Raw genomic sequence first — 22,643 nt, 5'->3', positions numbered from 1 at the left:
CTGAAAGAAATAACACTGTATTTCGAAATGGTAATATACCAGGTGGAGTCCAGCCTATGAAGAGTGAATATGGACTAGCCACTGTAACGTTATATGGAGCTGGAATTCTCTCTGGCGTTGACACTGGTGTTTGAACAATGTTATTTTCACTTCTACCACTCCCTCCTCTTGTGTTGGCTTGCAATTGGTACACATATCTAAAGAAAAACACAGCAAAGGATTAACAGCAGAATCAAAGTTGAATAATATGTTATTTAATTCACCTTATGTCTGGCTGTGAATTCTGCACTTTTGATGTAAAAATAGATAGCTATGGGATTGGCATTCCTTGGTGTACTATTTTCAGCACGCTGATGTGTTCGCCTTAAATTCCTGTCTAGTATTTTACTGGAGTCATTAACCCATTTATTTTGTAATTTGATGCACACATCACAATTAGTGTTAAAAATATCCCTCCTCCACTTGTAAGATTTTAATATGAGATACGTCTATGTAGAACTTTAGCTCTTATATTAATGTTTGGCTCATGTATAGCTCAGCAACTTTCAATGTGTTTTAATTCCTACTCAGATAAGGGAGATAAAAGAAAAGCTGACATGGAGCACAATCATTAAAACACATCAATAAACAAGAGGAGTCACAAAAGACAGTAGGTGATTGAATATCACCAATATTTGTCTTTTAAGAGCTCTCCTAAAGATTTTTAAAAAAATTTTAATGATTAAATATCACCACTGTTTGGCTTTTTAAGAGCAAGTCAAAGGATTCTTTCAGACTCTCACAGATTGGATATCACCAATAATCACTGCTTAAAAGCTTGTTAAAGATCTGCAAAAAAAGTTTTTACCTTGTGTTGGGCTGCAAGCCAGTATCTGTGTAGTTGAGAGTTACACCTCTGCCACTGAAGATGGCTGCACCATTGCATAGCAAATGGTACTGTGTGATGATCCCATTGGGCTTCCTTGGCTCTGTCCAATAGAGTTCCACAATATTGGAACTTACTACAACATGACGAGGCTTTGGCCAAACTCCTAACAAGATAAATAAAGACAGTTGTTGTGCATTGAGGAAGCGTCAATTTTGTTGATTTTTCAGGTGCACCTTAATTAATATCAAAAATGACTGAGATATAATTAAAATATATTATTTTAAAATTGAATTCACCTGAACAAATCTTTCTGTCTTAACTTTGTGCTGAATTGGGACACATCTGCTTATGTTGAAGTCTTTCATGAATTACAATCTCTACAGATTAACCCTTAGATTGCCAAAAAAAGGTCCAGAGAAATTCCTGTTCACTAGCCAACCACCATTGCTGCTTCTTAAATTTACACACTGTCATTAAACATTAATATTATAGTAAGGAAGTTACTCAAATATCAAAGTTGCTTTATTGCTGTAATTCTAACCCTACAAAACTAAAATACACACCCACAAATCAATTGTTATTAAAAATTATTCAAAAAGAAACATTGGGTGGATTTTGATGAAAAGCAGGCAGCTGAGGTCCTCGCACAGACAGATTAGGGCCTCATGATGTTAGCATGAAGACATAATTTCCTATTTCTCCGATATGATCCCAACTGTATTTTGATCCAGGCCAGATCAAGGAAGCTGTCCTGGCCAGATTAAGACAGATTAGCAGTTTATAGGAAGAAAGAAAAGATCCTTTGGTAGGTCAGAAACGTTACTTTGTGGGATCAAGAGGTATAGGAGTCCTTCTCTGAATCCCATGGAGATAGCTTTTATTTTATTTTTCATAGGATGTGGGTGACATTGACGAGGTCAGCGTTTCTTGCCCACCCCAAACTGCCTTGAGAATGGCAAGCCACCTTCTTGAACCATTGCAGTCCATCGGGCGCACATGCACCCACTCTGCTTCTGAGAAGGGAGTTCCGGAGTTTTGATCCCCTGACACTGAAAGAATGACAATATAGTCCCAAGTCGGAGTGGGGTACGTCTTGGACAGAAATCTCAGGTGGTGGAGTTCCCATGCATCTGTTCTTCTGAACAGCTGGGAGAGACCCAGAAGTTACTGTGAAGGAGGCTTGGTGAGATGCATTAGTGCATCTTGGTGGCACGGTGGCACAGTGGTTTGCACTGCTGCCTCACAGCGCGAGAGACTTGGGTTCGATTGTGCAGTCTGCACATTCTCCCCGTGTCTGCATTGGTTTCCTCCGGGTGCTCCGGTTTCCTCCCACAGTTCAAAAGACGTGCTTGTTAGATGCATTGGCATACTAAATTCTCCCTCAGTGTACCCGAACAGGCATCAGAGTGTGGCGACTAGGGGATTTTCACAGTAACTTCATGGCAGTGTTAATGTAAGCCTACTTGTGACACTAATAAATAAGCTTTATATAATACACACTGCTGCCAGCATGCGTCAGTGGTGGAAGGAGTGAATGTTTAAGTTGGTGGTTGGTATGCAAATCAAGTGGTAGACCACTTGGCAGCGGGTTAGTGTCAATAGAAACCAGGCAGCTGGAGTCCTTGCATTAGACAGACAGCCTCATGCATTTACGTTAATCACAGCCTATTTTTTCCATACAATGCCAATTATATTTTAACCAGGGCCTGATCAGGAAGCTGCTGAACATTGTTAGAGTGTTGTTGGAGGCACACACATCCAAAGTAAGTGGATTGTTGCAGCCTCTGCATTTTGGACTTCTCTACCCCACCAACTCCCAATTCAATTCACCCTTGGGTAATTCCTCCCCAGCCACTAAACACGAAGCTAGCAGTCACTCAATTGGCCCCAATTCTCAGTAGCGGGTAACCATTCTGCAACCCCATCCACTTGCAGGAAAATGGACTGGTGACAATTAAATAATAGTGGTTAAAATTGCCAGAGTCATCCTTCTGTCATTGATGGGTAGAAATTAACTTAGTGGAATGGTTTCGTGCTGGAATCACCCTCTTAAGTTGAAATGCCTCTTTACATCTGTTCACAATGTTCTCCTCACATTCCTCATTCTTTGTTCTTTCTCCTCTCTTTCCTCCATAAGCCTCGTCAATTTTCAGCTTTTGCTTTTACTTTTCTTTCCATCTAACCTAAATTATCATTTAGCTGTTCCTCCCTGCAAAATGAAGGTTAAATTGTTCTACTTACCTAGTTTCTTCTTTATCCTAGCTCCCACTGTGCCTTTTGGAGGTGAAAGCATGTTTTTAAAAAAAGCCTGTACATGCCGTTTTTCAGTCAACCAAAACCCCTGACTTGTCAGACTGACGTGGTTACATCACAGACACAATATGGGGAATTTTGTGACCTGATTTTGGCAGACCGAACCAGGATGCAAGCTGCAAAATGAGATTATGCAGCGTTGCGTTCCAGACCCCAGAAGTGCTCATAAAAATAACCTTACTTAAACGCTGCGATCATTTCTCATACCTTCTGGAGAAGCTTGCAGAGTCCTGCCTGTTGCAGGCTGGCTTGTGCTGCATCCAACAGAAGTACACACAGTCACTGTGAAAGTGTAGCTCGTGTGTGGCTGGAGATCTGCACCAAAGAGACAATTCACACCTTACACACATTATAAATGCTAATGCTTACCTGAACATTTACAATTTTCTATGCACTATTAGCGTTATGCTCGATTACTGTTATGAAGTGAGTCGTACCTTGCACAACGCTTCTCCCATTCTCCCCTTGCTTTAGGCCATTTCTCTGGGGTTCCTTCTGACTGGCTGCCAAAATTCATGACAGTAAATTGGGAGAACCCTCACAGAAATTCTACCGCTGGTGCATCTTCATGCATCATTTTCTGTCCTCGAAGCTGGAGTGTCCTATATACTGGCATTATTTCCAGAATTTTCACCTAATTCCAGAGTCTCAACAAACCACTGAAGTGTGAGGTTGAGGTGGGGGTTGGGGGGGAGGGGTGCGGGTTGGGGGGACTCATTTATACATTGACCCAACTTATGCCCTGGGTTTTATGGCCTTTTGGTGGAACATTTAATCAATCATCACTGTTTAAATTGATGAATTCTATCTGGAACACATTCTAAAATTACTTGCACCATCAGCTTGATAGGTAAATCCTACATCGTAGCAGCTGCACGTGTTTGATATATGTTCAAGTATTGTGTGTAGTAAGTGTCTCAGAATTTGCATACTGTTGTTTGTGCATCAGATCCCAGGAGATGCTTTCTGCTGTCCTAAAAAAAACAATGACTATTTTTTTGATTTTAAGAAGCCTTCCAGATTGAATGTTTAAATTAATCACCTAACACTTTACGCCTTTCCCTCCACAGCCCATCTTTCAAGTGCTGTGGTATAAATTATAATGTTCTATCTGTCCTAAACTTCCAGCAGGAGTGTTTGCAGCTACTTTGCAACCCTCAGTCTTCATCTTACGCAATGGATTGTTTCGTAGAGATTGCAGACTTTCCCAGTCAGCACAAAACTCTCCAAGTATTATTTGCCACCAAAAATCCATGGGACTGAAATTCTGCAGAAATTCAAAGAAAGAACAAAGAACAGTACAGTAGAGGAACAAGCCCTTCGGCCCTACAAGCCTGCACCGATCATGTTGTCCTATCTAGACCAACCACTTATATCCCTCTATTCCCTGTCTGTTCATGTGTCTATCCAAATAAGTCTTAAATGTCGCTAAAATATCTGCCTCAATCACCTCACTTGGCAGTGCATCCAGGCCCCTACCACCCTCGGTGAAAAAGACTTCCCCCGCACATCTCCACTGAACTTTTCCCTTCTTATCTTGAACTTGTGCCCCCCTTGGAATTGTCATTTCTGCCCAGGGAAAAAGCTTCCAATTGTTTCCCCGATCGATATCCCTAAAATTTTTATAAACTTCTATCAGGTCGCCCCTCAGCCTGCGTCCTTCCAGGGAGAACAATCCCAGTTTATTCAATCTCTCCTCATAGCTAATACTCTCCATACCAGGCAACATCCCGGTAAACCTTTTCTGTACTCTCTCCAAAGCCTCTGCATCCTTCTGGAAGTGTATTCCTGCTTTGATTGTGGATATTTTCTGGATGCCTTATATTAGATGCAATCTCTGTCTACAACGTCAATTATGATTGGCGATCGGACTAAGCGTTGAAAGACTTAAACCAGGCACTGCCACTCTTGAACCGGGCAGGATCAACTGGACTGGTCCATCTCTGGCCCCACCTACAACTGAAGCAGACAAGATTATGGGATCAGGTCCTGGTCAGGCCTAGAAAATTCCCCTCAACAGGCAGGTGAGTGCCAGAGTTTCCTCCAGGTCAAAGCAGGTATGATGGAGACACATCAGAAGTTGCGTTTGCTCAAGTCTGGTCCATGCTAAAGAGATACAATCCCAATGTAACCACCCAGATAGTGACCTGAGTCCAGAGCATTTTCACATTTCATGACCAACGTATAATTTCCACTACCTATACAGTTTAATTCGCCAGATTGTGCTTTGGTCATTGAACTATACATGTTTAATTTAAACCTTTATTCCAACTGTTGTAAAGAAAAACAGTGGGTGAATTTGGTAATGCAGAGCTTGAATATGGCTGAAAAGAGAGACTTGTTGCTGAAGCTTTTCATCTTGCACTCATCAGGACAAACACAAGAATGCTAAACTTCAAATGATCGCAACAATTTGTACCACAGGAGAAAAGTGTGTTAATTGGTTGGCAAGTTGACTCTGATTGGCCGAGTTGTTACTATGGGGAAAGAAATAGGTTCCCTAAGCTCCCTGGCAATTCAAAAAAAAGTGCAAGCCTTGAACTCATCCCTTTTGTTTGCAGAGAACAGGTTCATATGAATGTCTGTCACTTGGATCAAGTGTAAGCAAGCCATGTTATGAGCTGGACTGGCTGTCTTAAATTGGTTATTAGTTATCGGCTCACTCAGGGTTGTTCAACAATTGCAGCCCAAGTGCAGAATCACATCTAATAGTCGACATTTTGTTTTGGTTTTTGTAAGCGTGGGCTAGTTCAGTATGAAATGTACTCTGCCTGTTATAGATAACCAAATGAACATGTTGTTCAATTGTTGGGACATATCGCACTGAAATTCATACATGATATTGCTCAATTGTGTGGTAGGCAGAATGTCTGAAGGAAGCCATCATCATCTGCGCTGCATTGCATATGTTTATGGCCCACAACTCATCAGTAACCCTTAAAAGGGACCACTGATGTCCAAAGATGTGCGGGTTAGGTTGATTGGCCATGCTAAATTGATCCTAGTGTCAGGGGATTAGCAGGGTAAATATGTGGGGTTACGGGAATAAGGTCTGGGTGGGATTGTGGTTGATGCAGACTCAATGGGCCAGATGGCCTCATTCTGCACTGTAGGGATTCTATGATTGGTACCTGATTTTGGTTTGGGCACTATGCTGCTGCGTGTCAGCAGATCAAGTAGCTGCATTATGGTTTCTTACACATTTTGGGCAGATGTCGAATTTCTTCGCAGTTCATCTCTACAGAACCTCAACCATCTCACTAAATTATATCAATCAAGAACAATTGTACTTATGGTTAATTAAAGGGCAGCTGCATGGAATAATTGGCATGGTGGGTGAAACAGTGTGACATTTCACTCCTGAAAACAAGGTCCAAATCCCAAGCAGACAAGCGGAAGGAAAATAACTCCTTTTACGATTTGTGTAAGAGAGTAAGATGAAATTAATTTCAGAATCAGCTCAAGACTGCCCAGTGCACAGACAGCTGACAGAATATAGTGCTGAAATTATAATTGAAAAACACATCAAAATATTTGGTAATTGGAAAAATTCACAAAGGTACAAAAATCAGTGATGATACTACCTGTGGAGATACTCCCTCCTTTGATGCAAAGTAAATATTAAATTGATAAATAAGAATCTACAAATGTTTTATTTTGCTTTGAACATGCATTCAAAATAAATTGAAGCTGCTTCCAGCATTTATTGTATTCAGGTTCCTTTATAGAGCCTGAAACTGATTTGTTGAACTTTCTTTAAGTTCCAATCATTGCATTCTTGCAATATCCATCGATTTACAGAGTGATAATGATGCTTAATCAATGTTCTGTTTTTCTATCCAATTTGTCTCAGACCTCAGATTTGTTTAATTTTCACTAATCGTTTCCATCAGAGTCAGACCATGACACAAATTTATCAGGGCTGTTTATAATGTGCTGACTATACACCGGTGTTGCATAATTTTAAAATAAAAAAAAAGCCAGTACAACAATCAAGAGGAAGAACTAATAGGGGATTAAATGCTGCTGTACTGTCATTCTATTAACTGTTGCCGTTCTTAGGATTTTATTTCATATTCATATGAGTAGCAAGTTGGATAATGAGATGCGTGCTGGTTTAAGGGCATTGGACAGAATTTCGCTGTTTTTGTTGGCTTCTGGACTCAAGGACCTGTTATATTCCGTGACACAAAGCCATTTTAACACACTCAATAAATATTCTTTACTTAAATTACATGAGCTTTCAGGTGCTGTCATGTCACAGGAATGGGGAACAGGAAGAATGTAGCTCTTCACAGCACAGTAAGAATGAGGTCATAATTCAATAAAAAATATACTATTAATGTCAAGAGATGTAACTTTGATTATTTTTCATTAAGCACAGAAGAGAGTGTAATTTTTAGTTCATTCCCAAGCTGAGCTTTCAACCTCCTATACTGGCTAACAGATTGCCTTCCACCTTCATAATATTGTTCACTGTCCCTCTCCCCACATCAGCCCATCTGCTACTGAAATCTTCAAACGTGCTTCGGTCACCTCCAGACTAGATTCGTAGAATCATAGAATCCACGGCAAGGAGACAAGCCCTTCAGCCCAAACTGGTCCATGCCAATTAAAAGGATCATCTAAGCTAACCCCACTTGCCTGCATTTGGCCCATATCCCTTTAAAGCTTTCCTATCCATGTATCTGTTCAAATGCCTCTTAAATGTTGTCAATGTCCCTGTCTCAAACATTTCCGCTGGGAGCTCATTCCACATACGTAAGAAAGCTGCTCCTCAGGCTCCCATGAATTCTTTCCCCTCTTAACCTAAACCTATGCCCTCTAGTTCTTGATTCCCCAACCCTGGGACAAAGACTGAGTGCATTCAACCTATCCATTGATTCATTAATCCAGACTTTTCCTTGCTGGCCTTCTATAACTTCAGCTTATCCAAAGCTCTGCTGCCCGTACCTTATCCCTATTTACTCATCGCGTCCATCCTCGCTGATCTGCATTGACTCGCTGATTTCTCCCTCTTTGCTTTGAGAATCCTCCGTAGCCTGTTCCTCCCTACTTTTGTAACCCCTTCCAATCCCATAAACCCTCTCTATGAAGCAGCAGTATAATATGAAGGGTACCATTCTTAGCAGTGTAGAGGATCAGAAGGACCTTGGGGTCCGGGTCCATAGGACTCTTAAATCGGCCTCGCAGGTGGAGGATGCGGTCAAGAAGGCGTACGGCGTACTGGCCTTCATTAATCGAGGGATTGAGTTTAGGAGTCGGGAGATAATGCTGCAGCTTTATAGGACCCTGATTAGACCCCACTTGGAGTACTGCGCGCAGTTCTGGTCACCTCATTACAGGAAAGATGTTGAAGCCATTGAAAGGGTGCAGAGGAGATTTACAAGGATGTTGCCTGGATTGGGGGGCATGCCTTATGAGGATAGGTTGAGGGAGCTTGGTCTCTTCTCCCTGGAGAGACGAAGGATGAGAGGTGACCTGATAGAGGTTTACAAGATGTTGAGAGGTCTGGATAGGGTAGACTCTCAGAGGCTATTTCCAAGGGCTGAAATGGTTGCTACGAGAGGACACCGGTTTAAGGTGCTGGGGGGTAGGTACAGAGGAGATGTCAGGGGTAAGTTTTTCACTCAGAGGGTGGTGGGTGAGTGGAATCGGCTGACGTCGGTGGTGGTGGAGGCAAACTCGTTGGGGTCTTTTAAGAGACTTCTGGATGAGTACATGGGATTTAATGGGATTGAGGGCTATAGATAGGCCTAGAGGTGGGGATGTGATCGGCGCAACTTGTGGGCCGAAGGGCCTGTTTGTGCTGTGGCTTTCTATGTTCTATGTTCTATGTTCTATGTTCTATCCACACCTTGGATTCCAGCCTGCTGCTTTGAAAACTCCAAAACTGAACTTAAAAGGGCTGACGTTTCCAAAACAGTTAAATTTTGCAGTTGATTAATTAAATCTAAACATGTTCTTTAGAGCAAATTTCTTGGGGGAAATTTTGACTTTGGGCAATAGTGTAAAAATGGGCAATACCAATTCAGCCAGCTCTCCCAGCTTTCATTTTTCAATTTTACCTCTTAGGCAACTGACCGGGTGTATATGTGTACTGATCAATACCCTGGGAGTTACCACAGACCAAAAACTGAACTAGTGGACTAGCTATATAAATACTGTGGCCACAAGAGAAGGTTAGAGGCTAGGAATCCTGTACTGGGTAACTCACCTCCTGACTCCCCAAAGCTTGTCAACAATCTACAAGGCACAAGTCAGGAGTGTGATGGAATACTCTCCACTTGCTTGGATGGGTGCAACTCCAACAACACTCAAGAAACTTGACACCATCCAAGACAAAGCAGCCCGCTTGATTGGCATCCCATTCACAACTATTCACTCGCTCCACCACCGACACACAGTGGCAGCAACGTGTACCCATCGACAAGATGAACTGCAGGAACTCACCAAGGCTCCTTCGACAATTGCTTCCACACCTATGACCAGCACCAGGACAAGGGCAGCAGACACCTGGGAATACCTCCACCTGCAAGTTCCCCTCCAAAGTCACTCACCATCCTGACTTGAAAATATATCGCGGTTCCTTCACCTTTGCTGGGTCAAAACCCTGGAATTTTCTCCCGAACAGCCGTGTGTGTGTATACCTACACCACAGGGACAGCAGTGGTTCAAGAAGGCAGCTCACTGCCTCTTTCTCAAGGGCAATTAGTGATGGACAATAAATGCTGGCCTAGCCAGCGGAGTCTACCACACTTAAATGAATAAATAAAGCTGCATAATTCAGTGGCCACTGTCATTTTGATGCTCCTGCCTCATTCAAATTCAATAGGCATCCTGATGCAGTTCATTTGATTGAATCCAGCCACCAGAAAGGTAAATCTGGGTGGGCCAGTGGTGGTGTTTCCACAGAAAATGAAAGTTCTGGGACAACATACAATTCAGCGTTTTTTTGGGGAAATCAGTAGACATCCTCCTGTTCTTCCAGGGTGCACAAAAATAATTGAACATTCACCTCTAGCAGACCTCCTTGTTTCAATCCTTCAGGAAATTGACCCGTTCGCATCTTAAAATGACAACAGGTCAGGAATTTCCACATTAAAAAAGGCTTATTGCCTAAACCAGATGGGAGTTTTGGATATCCAGCTGTAGGCCCCTTTTGCAAAGGAGGTAGCTATAATTCAGGTCCCCATTTTGAGGGCCGTCGCCATGTTATTAATTCTAGCAAAGGGCATTCAAGGTTGACCCCATAATTCTGCTACTGTTTGAGTCATTCTCTTTTCTCTTTGGACATATTCTCTGTCTCCTACCTGACAGCTAGCCAAGAGGTTGGCTGGTTAGGTATAGAAGGCTCTGGTGGAGACCCGAGAGGAGGGAGAGATCCCAAAGGGGCAGCTGAAGAGATCGCAGTAATGGGGTAGGGAGAGATCCATGGGAGGGATAGATCTCAGCGGTGGGGGGAGAGAATGCGGGTCGGCTTCAGCTCACAGAGACAGATCACAGAGAGAACCTGGCAGTTCCCCCCTTCCTTCAGTAGCTTGATTTCACAAAGTCTGGGAAACAGGCCCAAGGTCATAAAAGGGGATAGTGGCATAGTGGTAAAATTACTGGACTCATAATCCAGAAGCCTCAACTAATGCTTCAGGGACATGAGTTCACATCCCCCCAAAGCCAGTGGATGGAATTTCAATTCAATTCATTAATAAATCTGGAATTAAAAGCTAGTCTCAGTCATGGTGATAATGAGATTGCTGGTTTGTTGTAAAATTCCATCTGGCTCACTAATATTTTTTTAATGAAGGCAATCTGCTGTCCTTAGCAGTCTGGCCTCCCTGTGACTCCAGATTCATAGCAGTGTGGTTAACTCTGAACTGCTCTCTGAAATGGCTTAGCAAGCCACTCAATTGTACCAAACCACCAGAGAAAAGTTATAAAGGAATAAATCTGGTTGAACCATTCAACATTGTCCGAGGCACCAGAAACAACAATGGCAAAATTGTGCCGCGGGTGTGCTTATACAATATGGGATGCAGCAATCCAACATTTGGCTCATCGCCAACATCTTAAGGGCAATTAGGATGCATGCCACAATTTCAGGTATCAGCCCAGAAATTACACAGACTACAAACCGAGGGGGTTGTGCTAGAATCGGATCCGCTGGCGTCTTCCAACGCTGAACCCTGGATTACTGGGGTCAGTGTGAGGATGTTATGTTTGAATAAGGCACATTGGTGCCTTATTCAAACACAGTGTCCTATGGGCACTAAGGACATAGTGTCCTTAAAGAAACCCTTTTCTTTATTCTTCCATGGGATTATAGGTCACTGACTAGGCCAGAATTTAATGCCCATTCCTAATTGCCCTTGAGATCCCATGGAAGAATAAAAACAAATTCTGGGTGCCTGCTAAAATCTGAGGCATATGGCTTTACTCACATATAATTACTGGCTTATCTCTTGAGATCAGGTTGTATGTGTAGCCCCACAACACAACACTGTTAAATAGGAGGTTGGTGCTTTTGTGGAGAATTGGGCTCAGGGTCATCATTTTTATGAACATCCCTCCCCACTCTTGCCCCTTTCCCGCCTCTCCTGGGGGTTAAATTTCCACCTAATATTTTTCCTGAATTTGTGAATCTATAAGTTATAAGACAAATGTTCAACCAGGATCATGCTGGGCTTTCAAAGGTACAGTAGGTGTGGTATGAGTTGAAGTTATTGTTTTTAAGTTCAAATTGCACTTTATAATATTAGTGACAAAATATTAATGCATTGGTGTGAAGCCTCACTGCTATTTTAATGAGTAGTGGACAAAGCAAATGCACAATAATGTGTTAATAAATTTGTTATTAATATTACACACTGATTTCAACTTCGAAGTGTGAAACATCTTGTGATCAGTGCGTTCAATTCCCTTGCTCCGCTATTTTTAGCGCACATATTAGCACCTTTGCATAAATTCATTTCTGAGCTATTTTAGTTCAGACAGTAGCCTATTTAAAGTAAACAGGTTATAAGTGGGTATGAATGGGTTAACAGGCATACTAGAAAAACGGTATACAGATGGAATTAAACCCAGAGTCCGATATTTGAATTTGATGTTGTTTTAGGTATGTTAAGATAATAAAGTTCATATTCAATATTAATTTAATGCCTTTCAGGCTTTATATAAAATTTAGGATGAAATTCCAAGAGGCTTCAAGTGCTCTCCACCTTGACATTGCGAGTTTCTACATCGATTGGCAAAGGGCAAAAATTCTGACCACGTCATGCAAGGCAAATAATAGGCTGGAGTGCCTGGTGCTCACCACAGATGGGGATCTGAAGTAATGGTAGTCAGAATGTCAAGGCAGAAGAGAGAAATTGACCTTCCTCAAGGGCACAAGTGGCTCCACCTTCAGGATCCAAAGCTGAAGCCTTAACAAGATTGTTCCTGTCCTCCATCGGTTCCCCATTTCCCGCTAATCATTTTTTGGGGAAGTGGTGAGTTTTGCACCGGTTCAGAGATGGGAGGGGCCTAAACACATAGGCAAGCACGGCTTCAGAGATCAGAAGCCGTTTTTAAAGGGCGCACCAATCTCAAAGTGAAATTGAAGACCCCCCCTCCCTCTCCCCAGGGATATCGGGGACCAGCCCCCTCTCCTCATTGATGGGATGTTTCCCCATCCTCCTCCGGCATTGGGGCATTGAGGTCCTCCCAATGTGGTCCCCTTCATGATCCCTCCTTCATTCCCCCCACTTGATGACAACCATTCATGACACCCCACTTGATGACCCCTCCCTTCATGTCCCCCACTTGATGACCTCCCCACCTTCATGACGCATCCACTTGATGGCACCCCTCCACTTGATGAACCCCACTTCATGGACCCCTTCATGCCCCATACTCCTTATGCCCCAGCCCGTCTGGTCCCCCCCCCCCCGCCCCCCCAAGGCCCACTCCCCCTTAGTCCCACCCCCTTCAGGCCCTAGCCCCCTCAGGCTCTACCTCCTTAGACCCCGCCCCCTTGGCACCACCCCATCACCCTGACAGTGCCCACTTGGCATTGCCAGGGTGCCAGTTGGCACTTACAGGCTGGCACAGACCGGTGGATACCACCCAGCTATGTCCCTGAATATCCCAGGAGCAGGGAGAGTCTGACCTCAAGGGGATTCAGAAGAATCCGACTTAAATTGGAGTTTCGGAAAGTTCCAGACATTGGGGTGAAATGGGAGTTGAATGGAAGGCTCAATGGAAGTTGAAGCTTCCCTGATGATTCTCGTGTAGGATGTCTTGGTGATTTTTGAGGTGACCATCGTACATCTTCCAGGGTAACTCTGGGGTACTTCCATGACAACCTCCTGTCATGACAACCAGCCAGTGCCAACCAGGCAGTGCCAACCTGTGCCAAAGGACAGTGCCAAGAGGCATTGCCAGGCCACTACCTTGCCATGCCCCTCTCCAACGGGGCTAGATTTAACTTTACGTACCCGGGAGACCCCAAAGACAGGTTCACGTCTTGGTGAACCAGTTGTAAATTACACTGGCACAACAGCACACCGGTGCCTGGGGGGCGGGGGGGGGGGGGGGGGGGCGGGGGGGGGGGGGGGGGGCAGGGGGGTGGTGTCCTGGAGAGAGTACTCACTAATGACATCCTAATGTATTAAAATGAGCTGTCTGCAGTCCCGTGGTGTGCTTCACCCCACTCCAGTGGCGAGGGGCCAGTGAGATCGGAACTCGGGAACTTGCTGGTGTGAATTACTATCTCCAGATTTTGAGCACAGGCCGCCACTCCCACAGAAGGAGAGTGTGGACTCAAAATCGCCCCAACAAGTCATAGAATCGTGTAGCGCAGAAAAGGCCCTTTGGCCCATTGAGTCTACACTGACAATAACTACCATTAAAGTCGCGCTAATCTCATTTTCCAGCACTTGTCCAATATCCTTGAATGCTATGATATTTCACGTGCCCATCTAAATACTTTTAAAGGTTGTAAGGTTTCCAACCTCCACTAACTTTCCAGGCAGTGCATTCCAGATTCTCACCATCCGCTTGAATGATTTGTTTTGCTCAAATCCCATCTAAGTTCCCTGCCCGTCACCCGGAAACTATTCCCCCTCATGATTAACCCCTCCAGCTGCTTCCTATTCACCCTGCCCATACCCCTCATAATCTTATACATCACAATCACTTCCCCCCTCAGCCTTCTCTGCCCTAAAGAAAACAATCCAAGCCTATCCAGTCTCTCCTTATAGCTCAAAAGCTCCATTCCAGGCAACATCTGGTGAATCTCCTTTGGACCCTTTCTCATGCAATCACATCATTCCTAGAGTGAAGTTAGCAGAACTGCACACAGTACTCCAGACATGGCTTAACCAATGTTCTGTACAGCTCCAACATAACCTCCTTGCTTTTATACTCTGTGCCACAACTGATGAAAGCAAGTGTCCCAGATGCCTTCTCAGCTATCCTATTCACCTGGTCTGCCAACTTCAGGGATCAGGGAATAAGTACCCCAAGATCCAAGTGTTCCTTTGAGCCTTCCAATTATTATCCTGCCATTCATTAAATACCCCCTTGTCTTGTTACTTTTTCCAAAGTGCATCACCTCACACTTATCAGGGTTAAATACCATCTGTCACTGCTCTGCCCATCTAACCAACCCATCTGTATCTTCCTGTAATCTACGATCTTCTTCTTTACTATTGACCAATCTTGGTGTCATCTGCAAACTCACTTATCATTCCCCAACCTCCTCATCTATATCATTTATGTATATAACAAACAATAAGGGACTGATTCTTGTAGTCTGCCACTAAACACTTGTCTCCAGTCACTTAAACTGCCTTCTACCACCACCCTTTGTGTCCTATTACGAAGCCAATTTCGGATCCACCTCACCAAGTTTCCCTGAATTCCATGTGCTTCAACCTTCTCAATCTATCTCCAACGTGGGACCTTGACAAAGGCTTTGCTAAAATCGATATAAACGTCATCAACTTCACTTGCCTCATCTGCACACGATCATTTTTTTGAAAAATTCTATCAAATTTTTTAGTCATTTGTTAGACCTGCCTCTGACAAAGCCGTGCTGACTATCTCTTAGCAACCCATGCCTTTCCAAGTGGAGATTAATTTTCTCCTTCAGAATTTTCTCCAATAGTTTCCCTGTCACAGATGTGAGAATCACTAGTCTGTAATTTCCTGGTTCATCTCTATTATCCTCATCAGATTCAAAATTTCTTGAGATGGAATTCCAGTGGTTATACTAAGATTGCACCTAGTGGTCCCCTGCTGTGTCAATGCTGCCAGAGCCTGTGGGATCATTGGAAGAGCAGCTCAGCAGCATGGGAAGAGGGATGCAAGTACCACTAGCGGTGCACCTCTAGCAGCCATCTGCCCATGTCTTTGCAAACTTGTCTGTTGATCGCCAAGCAAGTTATCCAGGATCTCACAAATCCAGGAGTAGACCTGGTGTTCATGGGGATGTTACATCTTTTCAAGAGACCAGGTAACTTGCCTGGCCTGAATCCCAGCAGTATGAGTTGCTTATGGTCTTGTGGAGACCAGTACACATCCACGTGCTCTGTGTACCAGCCACTGTGCCAGAACCCCTTCCATTCTGAAGAGTAAAATCATTCAGTTTGGGAAGTCTCAACTTCTTGCTGTGCCCTTAGTTGTTGTTTGCCTTGTAGGGGAGGAGGCTCTCATTCATATCTTTAACAGGCCTTTGTGTTGTAGTTATGCAAAACCAACCCACACATTTAAGAAATGCAATTGAAAAAAATAAGATACAGATTTTCTGCCCACTATTGTTTCGTTGGATGATGATCACTGATGGAGCAAATGTTTGTAAGGGATGCGCTTTGCCAAATCTCCCACTCACTTCCATTCCCTGGTGGGCAGCCTAAAATGTCACATTGCGCATATGTGAATTCAAATTAAAATGAGGGACATTTAGCCTTTATTGCATTTCTCATGGTTAACCACAATTAAATGTTGGATGCTGGCGTTGCATATTAGGGAGACACTCAGAGCTGGGCTACATGCAAGTCTACCATTGATACCGATAATTTGGGAGAGAAGACAAAAGTCTATTTTTCAGCAGCTTAATGTTTGTCATTTCCTCTTGTTGCACCAAATTCCCCAGTTTGAATCAACTGCTCATCAGAGGTTACTGGGGAGTCAGTCTGCCATATGCAAAATGAAGTTGGGGCTCCGAAATTCAGTTAGATAGATCAGCATCTCCAGGTCAGGCACAGTTCCCATCCTAACAGGCATATGTAATGACTTCAATCAGGCCATTGAGGTTGACCTGTTGGAGTATGAACTCCCTGATTAAGGATCCAATTGATGGGCCAATCAGGGAGTCTTTGCCTTGTACTTAACTGGGAGTGTCAGTTCCTCTGACACCCCAGAGGTAGACCGCTAACTGATAGCACTCTGTGTACTGCTGTTAGAGTTTGTAAATAAAGAAATTTTGGTGAAGGGGCTTCTGCCTCTGAAGAGTTATTACAGCATAATGGAAAAATATAGGCCCATTTTTCCCAGTATTACTTTGCCAGTATTTTCTTTTTGGTCAACTGAAGTCTGTTATCTATTTACCTTATTGAACAAGATGAACATTTTTGTGCCTTCTGCTGATTTATTTACAACTACAAATTAGGAGAACATTTTGGCTTGACTGTTAAGAGAATGTTATCAGCTTTGTGGCATTTAAAAAAAAATTCTGCATTGAAAAATCCAAAACTCTATCAAACATCTTTGTCGCACTGGGATGCACTGGGGGAAATTAATGCCCAGATGCATTTCAATATCGTTTGCCATATTTTGGCAAAAAAAAAGAGTATTGATAAAATGGTCGTGGAGCAAATCTTTCAGCATCATGGTGCCCCCTTTTCAATGCTTGTGGAGGTAGTTGAACTGAAGGGGGCAGTATCATCCTTCCTTCCAGCAGCACCTTGAACAAATGATCATTGCAATTCTCCTTTAGAGTATTAGTTGGCCCATTTGTTAAATACTGATAACACAAAGTGAAACAATGCCATAACTGTCATCTAAATTGTTTTTTACAGGATACTGGAAGTGTTCAGTAATAAATGATATAAAAAGGTCTGATATTGACAAGCTGCCATTTACCATTTGCATTAAGGAACATGAGAAAGTGATGGCTGCTGTCCCCGTCCCAGAGGTATTCAGCTCGGTGAGACAGTAGAAAATACTTCAGTTTACTTAAAGCATTGATAACACCCTAAATAATTAAGTGAGAACTTCCTGTCCTCAATTACTTAATGCTTTTTTGTCTTAAGAGAATTATGAATGACTTCTGGATTTCAGATGGCATGTCTGCTCACTCTGCCCTCTCCCCCTGAAACACTTTATAAGATCAGGTTTCTTAGGCTCAGATGTAATTAAAAATAAGCTGTCAGAAAACACTTCACAGCAGCCAAAAAAAGAGAAATCATGCCAGAGGAAATGTACATTGATTTACTGGATTACAAGCCATTTATACCAATATTTCAAATGATGCTCATATTACGGTGATGTAAAAGATTAAAGGAACAATCCACTATTTTACGACAACTGTTCAAAGCCTTTAAAAGGTAAAAAGTTACATTTTATCTATCTCCGTGTGAAAAATATGTGCACGTAATTCATTTGTGGTTGACAGTAGCAAAATATATGGGATGTTTATGGAAAATAAGTAAGTATCTGTAAAGTATGGCAATTATCGGAGGTCATTCTTCAAACAGATTGCACTTTTATCTCTCTGTTCGTAACCCCTAAGGGATATGGTGGCTCTTCTGCATTTTAATACACTAACATTACAAGGTTACCATTCAGATTTATTTAGATGTAGCTAATGAGTTGAAATGAGCTATTTTCACCCTTTTGTAACGCTTTAAAAAGTTTATGGTAATTTTATCAGGTATCTTAATTAAATGCATTGCATATTTGTTACTTTGGAATCTATGGGCTGGTGGTGATTTTAACCTGATGATCACCATACCTCAGGCGCGGGGCAAGGTTGAGAAGGTGGGCTTTCATGAATAACCTCAGCCAGTACAGGAATTGAACCCACTCTGTTGGCGTCGCTCTGCATCACGAACCACCCGTCCAGCCAAATGAGCTAAACTGACCCCCAAATGTTTCTTTTTGCTGTTACTGAAAATGTAAATAGCAGAGAACGGTTTCGATCCAGCGACCTCTGGGTTATGGGCCCAGCACGCTTCCACTGTGCCACTAGTCCACATAACCAACAGAATTAAGATTTTACTTATGTTAGAAACCACATAACCACATCGTAACAAGCAGGAACAATTTTGATCAGAAGAGGAATAATGTAAACACGGTAAACTTTTAAGCAAAAGTTGTCTCAGTGAAATTACTGATAATTTATATCTCCTACTGTTACGTACGTGTCTGTGTGTGTGTTTGTGTGCTTGCATGCAGGATGAGGAAAAGTAAATTTTTCCCTAAATAAGGTACCTGTTTTATCATCTCCATAATTCTGCAGATGTCCCAATGGAAAATTGGAACATATGAAAAAATATAAGTCATGGAACACAACTACCCCATACTGCCAAGCTGTAAACTGAAGAATTCAGAAGACATGATTGAATTATTAGCCATTCAACTTTATGACCATACCTGCTGCAATGAACTTCATCTTATTAGTGGTGTCCGTATGAATCAGCCTCATCTCAATCTGGTGAACTTGGTATTCATGTATTATACCATTTGGCTTAGCTGGTGGCCTCCACGTAAGCTGTAAAGAGGTTGCATTAAGTGCGATCACTGTTGGGGGATAGACATTTTCAGGGACTCCTCGGACAGTTGCTGCAATAACCTAAGACATGAAAAAAGTTTGATAGTGCAGTTTCTCAATTATCAAACAACATCAGCTAATGCACCAGAATACATTCTCAGGAAATATAACGAGACATTCAGAACAATGGTGACTTGAAGATATTTATATCTACATAACTCCCCCAAAATGTATATGTTTACAGCCACATAAAAAGTAATCTGAGAATCCCAAAATTCAACAGCTAATAGACATTAGGGTGGCATGGTGGCACAGTGGTGAGCACTGCTGCCTCACAGCGCCGGGTTCAATTCCGGGTTCAATTCTGGCCTCGGGTCACTGTCTGTGTGGAGTTTGCAGGTTCTCCCCATGTCTGTGTGGGTTTCCTCCCACACTCCAAAGGTGCAGGTTAGGTTGATTGGCCATGATAAATTGCCCCTTTGTGTCAGGGTAAATTAGCAGGCTAAGTATGTGGGGTTATGGGGATAGGTACTGGGTGGGATTGTTGTCGGTGCAGGTTCAATGGGTCGAATTCTGGTCGCTGCATTATAGGAAGGATGTGGAAGCATTGGAAAGGGTGCAGAGGAGATTTACCAGGATGTTGCCTGGTATGGTGGGAAGGTCTTATGAGGAAAGGCTGAGTGACTTGAGCCTGTTTTCGTTAGAGAGAAGACGGTTAAGAGGTGACTTAATAGAGGCATACAAGATGATCAGTGTATTAGATAGGGTGGACAATGAGAGCCTTTTTCCTCGGATGGTGATGGCGAGCACGAGGGGACATAGCTTTAAATTGAGGGATGATAGATATAGGACAGATGTCAGAGGTAGGTTCTTTACTCAGAGAGTAGTAAGGACGTGGAATGCCCTGCCTGAAACAGTAGTGGACTCATCAACATTAAGGGCATTTAAAGGGTCATTGGATAAACATATGGATGATATTGGAATAGTGTAGGTTAGATGGGCTTTAGATTGGTTTCACAGGTCGGTACAACATTGAGGGCCGAAGGGCCTGTACTGCGCTGTAATGTTCTATGTTCCATGTTCCATGTTCTATGAATAGCCCCCTTCTGCACTGTTGGGATTCTATCCTTCTCATTCTAGAAAATGCTGAAAATCCTCAGCAGGTTAGGCAGAATCCATGGAGAGAGAAACAACATTAACATCTCATTTTGCCGACCTTTCACATTCTTATGCTGGGCTGACAGCTCCGTTTGATGTCATAATGGAACCATGTTATTTTTCTGAAACACCATGATATCAGATTTACAATTTCCATGGATGACAAACTTTAAATTCTGAAAATGTTGGTGGGCTGATTTTGTTTTTAAAGTGGAATTAAGTTGAAGCTATAAGGCTGAAAAGAGTACGAGTTAACCAGGAAATAGATTAGATGAACCAAGAAGTGATGATTAGGTGCCACCAAGTATAGGCTTTAAAAGCATCTAAGTTGTAGGTGAAAAAATAGGCACAGAACCAGATTTTTGTTACTGAGACTGGTAGCTTGAGTCAGGAAATTTCCTACCTCGGCAGACCCACCTCGGTTTAAAGTGCTCAGTCACACACAACTTTCTCCCTTAGGGGTAGAGGCAGGTCCACCAACACCCAGAAACAAATTGTACGTGTCTACAGGGGTAAGCAAGTCCTAAGGTAAGCTGGCTAGAAGTTCTGCCTGTCCTCTGGGTCCTTGTCCCAGTTATAATAAAAGACATAAGGATTCTTGCCCTCACCCTTCACAACTACTCAAACCCCCAGCCACTTCTCCAGCCCCTCATACTCTCCATGGCAGTTCAATACCTGTTCATACCACCCAACCAGCTCCAGGCCCTTTCATACTCTCCATGCCAACTTAATACCAACTCATGCCTCTTCCATGCCCATTCACCCTCTATACAGTATATACACAACCAATGAGCCCTACAATAACAATGGCTAATGTGATTGTGTTGAGAGAAAAAAATTATTCAAAAATGTTCTTTGAAAATAAACTGTTGTTCTTACAACTTACAGATCAGACTGACCATTATAGTATCAATAACATCGACGTCAAACACTTCACATCTCTTCATTTTGTCCAAATAAACACTGAGGTTGACATTGAGATCACAGAAAGAACAACGCATTATAATCACTTCCAGGTGTCAATCACATAAAGTTGACAATTCATTTCACTAGTCAAAGCAGCTTTCCTACTGAGCTAATGTGTTTATTGGTTTGGACTCTCAAGCCATCCTCAGGTTAATGCTTAATGAGGAAAGGTGGAAGCAATCCTGGATGGTGTGAAGTTTTTGAAGCCTCTGTTATTGTTCCTTTAATGGTCTATCTGCCTGACACTTTTATGGGTCTGTGGGAACAACAATTTCTTTTCAAAGAACATTTCTGGATGAGTGTTTTTTTTATGTCAGCAGTTCCACACTTGCTACTGTTATTATCTTGCTCATTGGTTATGTACATAATGCATCCTGGGTGAATGAGCAAGAGCTGGTGTTGAGTTGGCATGGAGAGTATGAAGAGCCATGGGGAGTGGCAGGGGGGGCATGGTTGATATATTTTGAACTCAACTTTCAAATGTTTCCTGAATCCAGACCATGGCCGGAATTTTACCATCACACCCGTCCCGATTCCGGGGGCGGGCGAAGCTCGGAGAACGGAATTCTCCATTGGCCTCGGGAGGGATCGTACGAACCTCGGGCAGACGTGTGGTAAACTCCTGCTCTATGAGTCACAAATCTTCTGAGGGGCCTTACTATGAGTATGGAGAAGCTGGGGCAATTCCACAAGTAATGCAGGGACCTCGGAGTAATGCAGGGACCATCTCCGAGGTCCCTGCATTACTTGTGGAAGTCTGGCCTAAAATGGAGCTGATAAGGTTGGGAGGGCAAAGGTCAGGGCTCACACCCTTAACCCGCACTGGTGAAAATTGCATGTAAGAAGTTACCCCAGTCCAACGCCGGCATCTCCACATCAAAATTGCATGTACCAGGAATGGGGATCGGGAATTCGGGAATCAGGTCCTACCATTTTAAATGGCTCAGGAGTCATCCCGATTCCATAAAAATCTGGCACTAAGGGCTATAAGGAGTTCTGTAGGAAAGATGCAATAAGTCTTCATTTTAATGCACGATTGATGCAGGGAAGAGGAAGAATATGTAAAGTGCCATATCTGGTGTTCAGGAGGGTAGGAGTAGAAAATGTACAGTGACTGCATTATTATTGATAAAACAGAAATTAGTAAATTAATAAATGTGCTGTGGAGTTTAATATGACCTTCAAACTGTAATGTGCAGCACACCCACCTTGCTGCTATCTGCACACCAAGTGATCGTACAAGCTCTCAGTTGGTAGGTGTATTCCTGGTAAGGCTGGATTCCTCCAGTATCTGTGAAACTGAAGTCTGGCCCACGAAAACGCTCGGTCCCATCGCGTAGAACAATGTAATGTATGATAATGCCTAGTTCAATGAGAGATACTGTTTAGATGCAAAAAAGCAACAAATCAGCTGAAAGGCGACTCTTAAAAGCATGCAGTACCCTGTAAATCTGCTCCAAGCCAGCTATTATTCAGTCAGCTTTTAAATATATCTCTGGCTTTTGTCATCCTTAGTACCTTTTTACTCTTCTACAAACAGTTCCATTAAAAATAGAGCCACTCTGTGGGCTTTGGACTAAATAACGG

The 22,643-nt window shown here is 42.9% G+C and overlaps 1 protein-coding gene across 1 annotated transcript in view; it reads right to left on the bottom strand.

The window, feature by feature from the left end:
* Positions 1-22,643, bottom strand: part of ush2a (Usher syndrome 2A (autosomal recessive, mild)) — a 916,330-nt gene that overhangs the window by 144,076 nt on the left and 749,611 nt on the right. Inside the window, exons 54-58 of the mRNA XM_078230465.1 lie at positions 22,265-22,419; positions 18,815-19,013; positions 3,389-3,496; positions 848-1,031; positions 40-197 (exon numbers count right to left, since the gene is read on the bottom strand). Coding sequence (XP_078086591.1) covers positions 40-197; positions 848-1,031; positions 3,389-3,496; positions 18,815-19,013; positions 22,265-22,419 — 804 coding nt within the window. The remainder of the gene's footprint in view (positions 1-39; positions 198-847; positions 1,032-3,388; positions 3,497-18,814; positions 19,014-22,264; positions 22,420-22,643) is intronic.

This window comes from Mustelus asterias, chromosome 15 (genome assembly GCF_964213995.1).
Source record: "Mustelus asterias chromosome 15, sMusAst1.hap1.1, whole genome shotgun sequence".
Classification (NCBI taxonomy): Eukaryota; Metazoa; Chordata; class Chondrichthyes; order Carcharhiniformes; family Triakidae; genus Mustelus; species Mustelus asterias.
The sequence above is the reverse complement of the archived record's forward strand: the minus strand, read 5'-3'. Positions and strand labels throughout refer to the sequence as shown.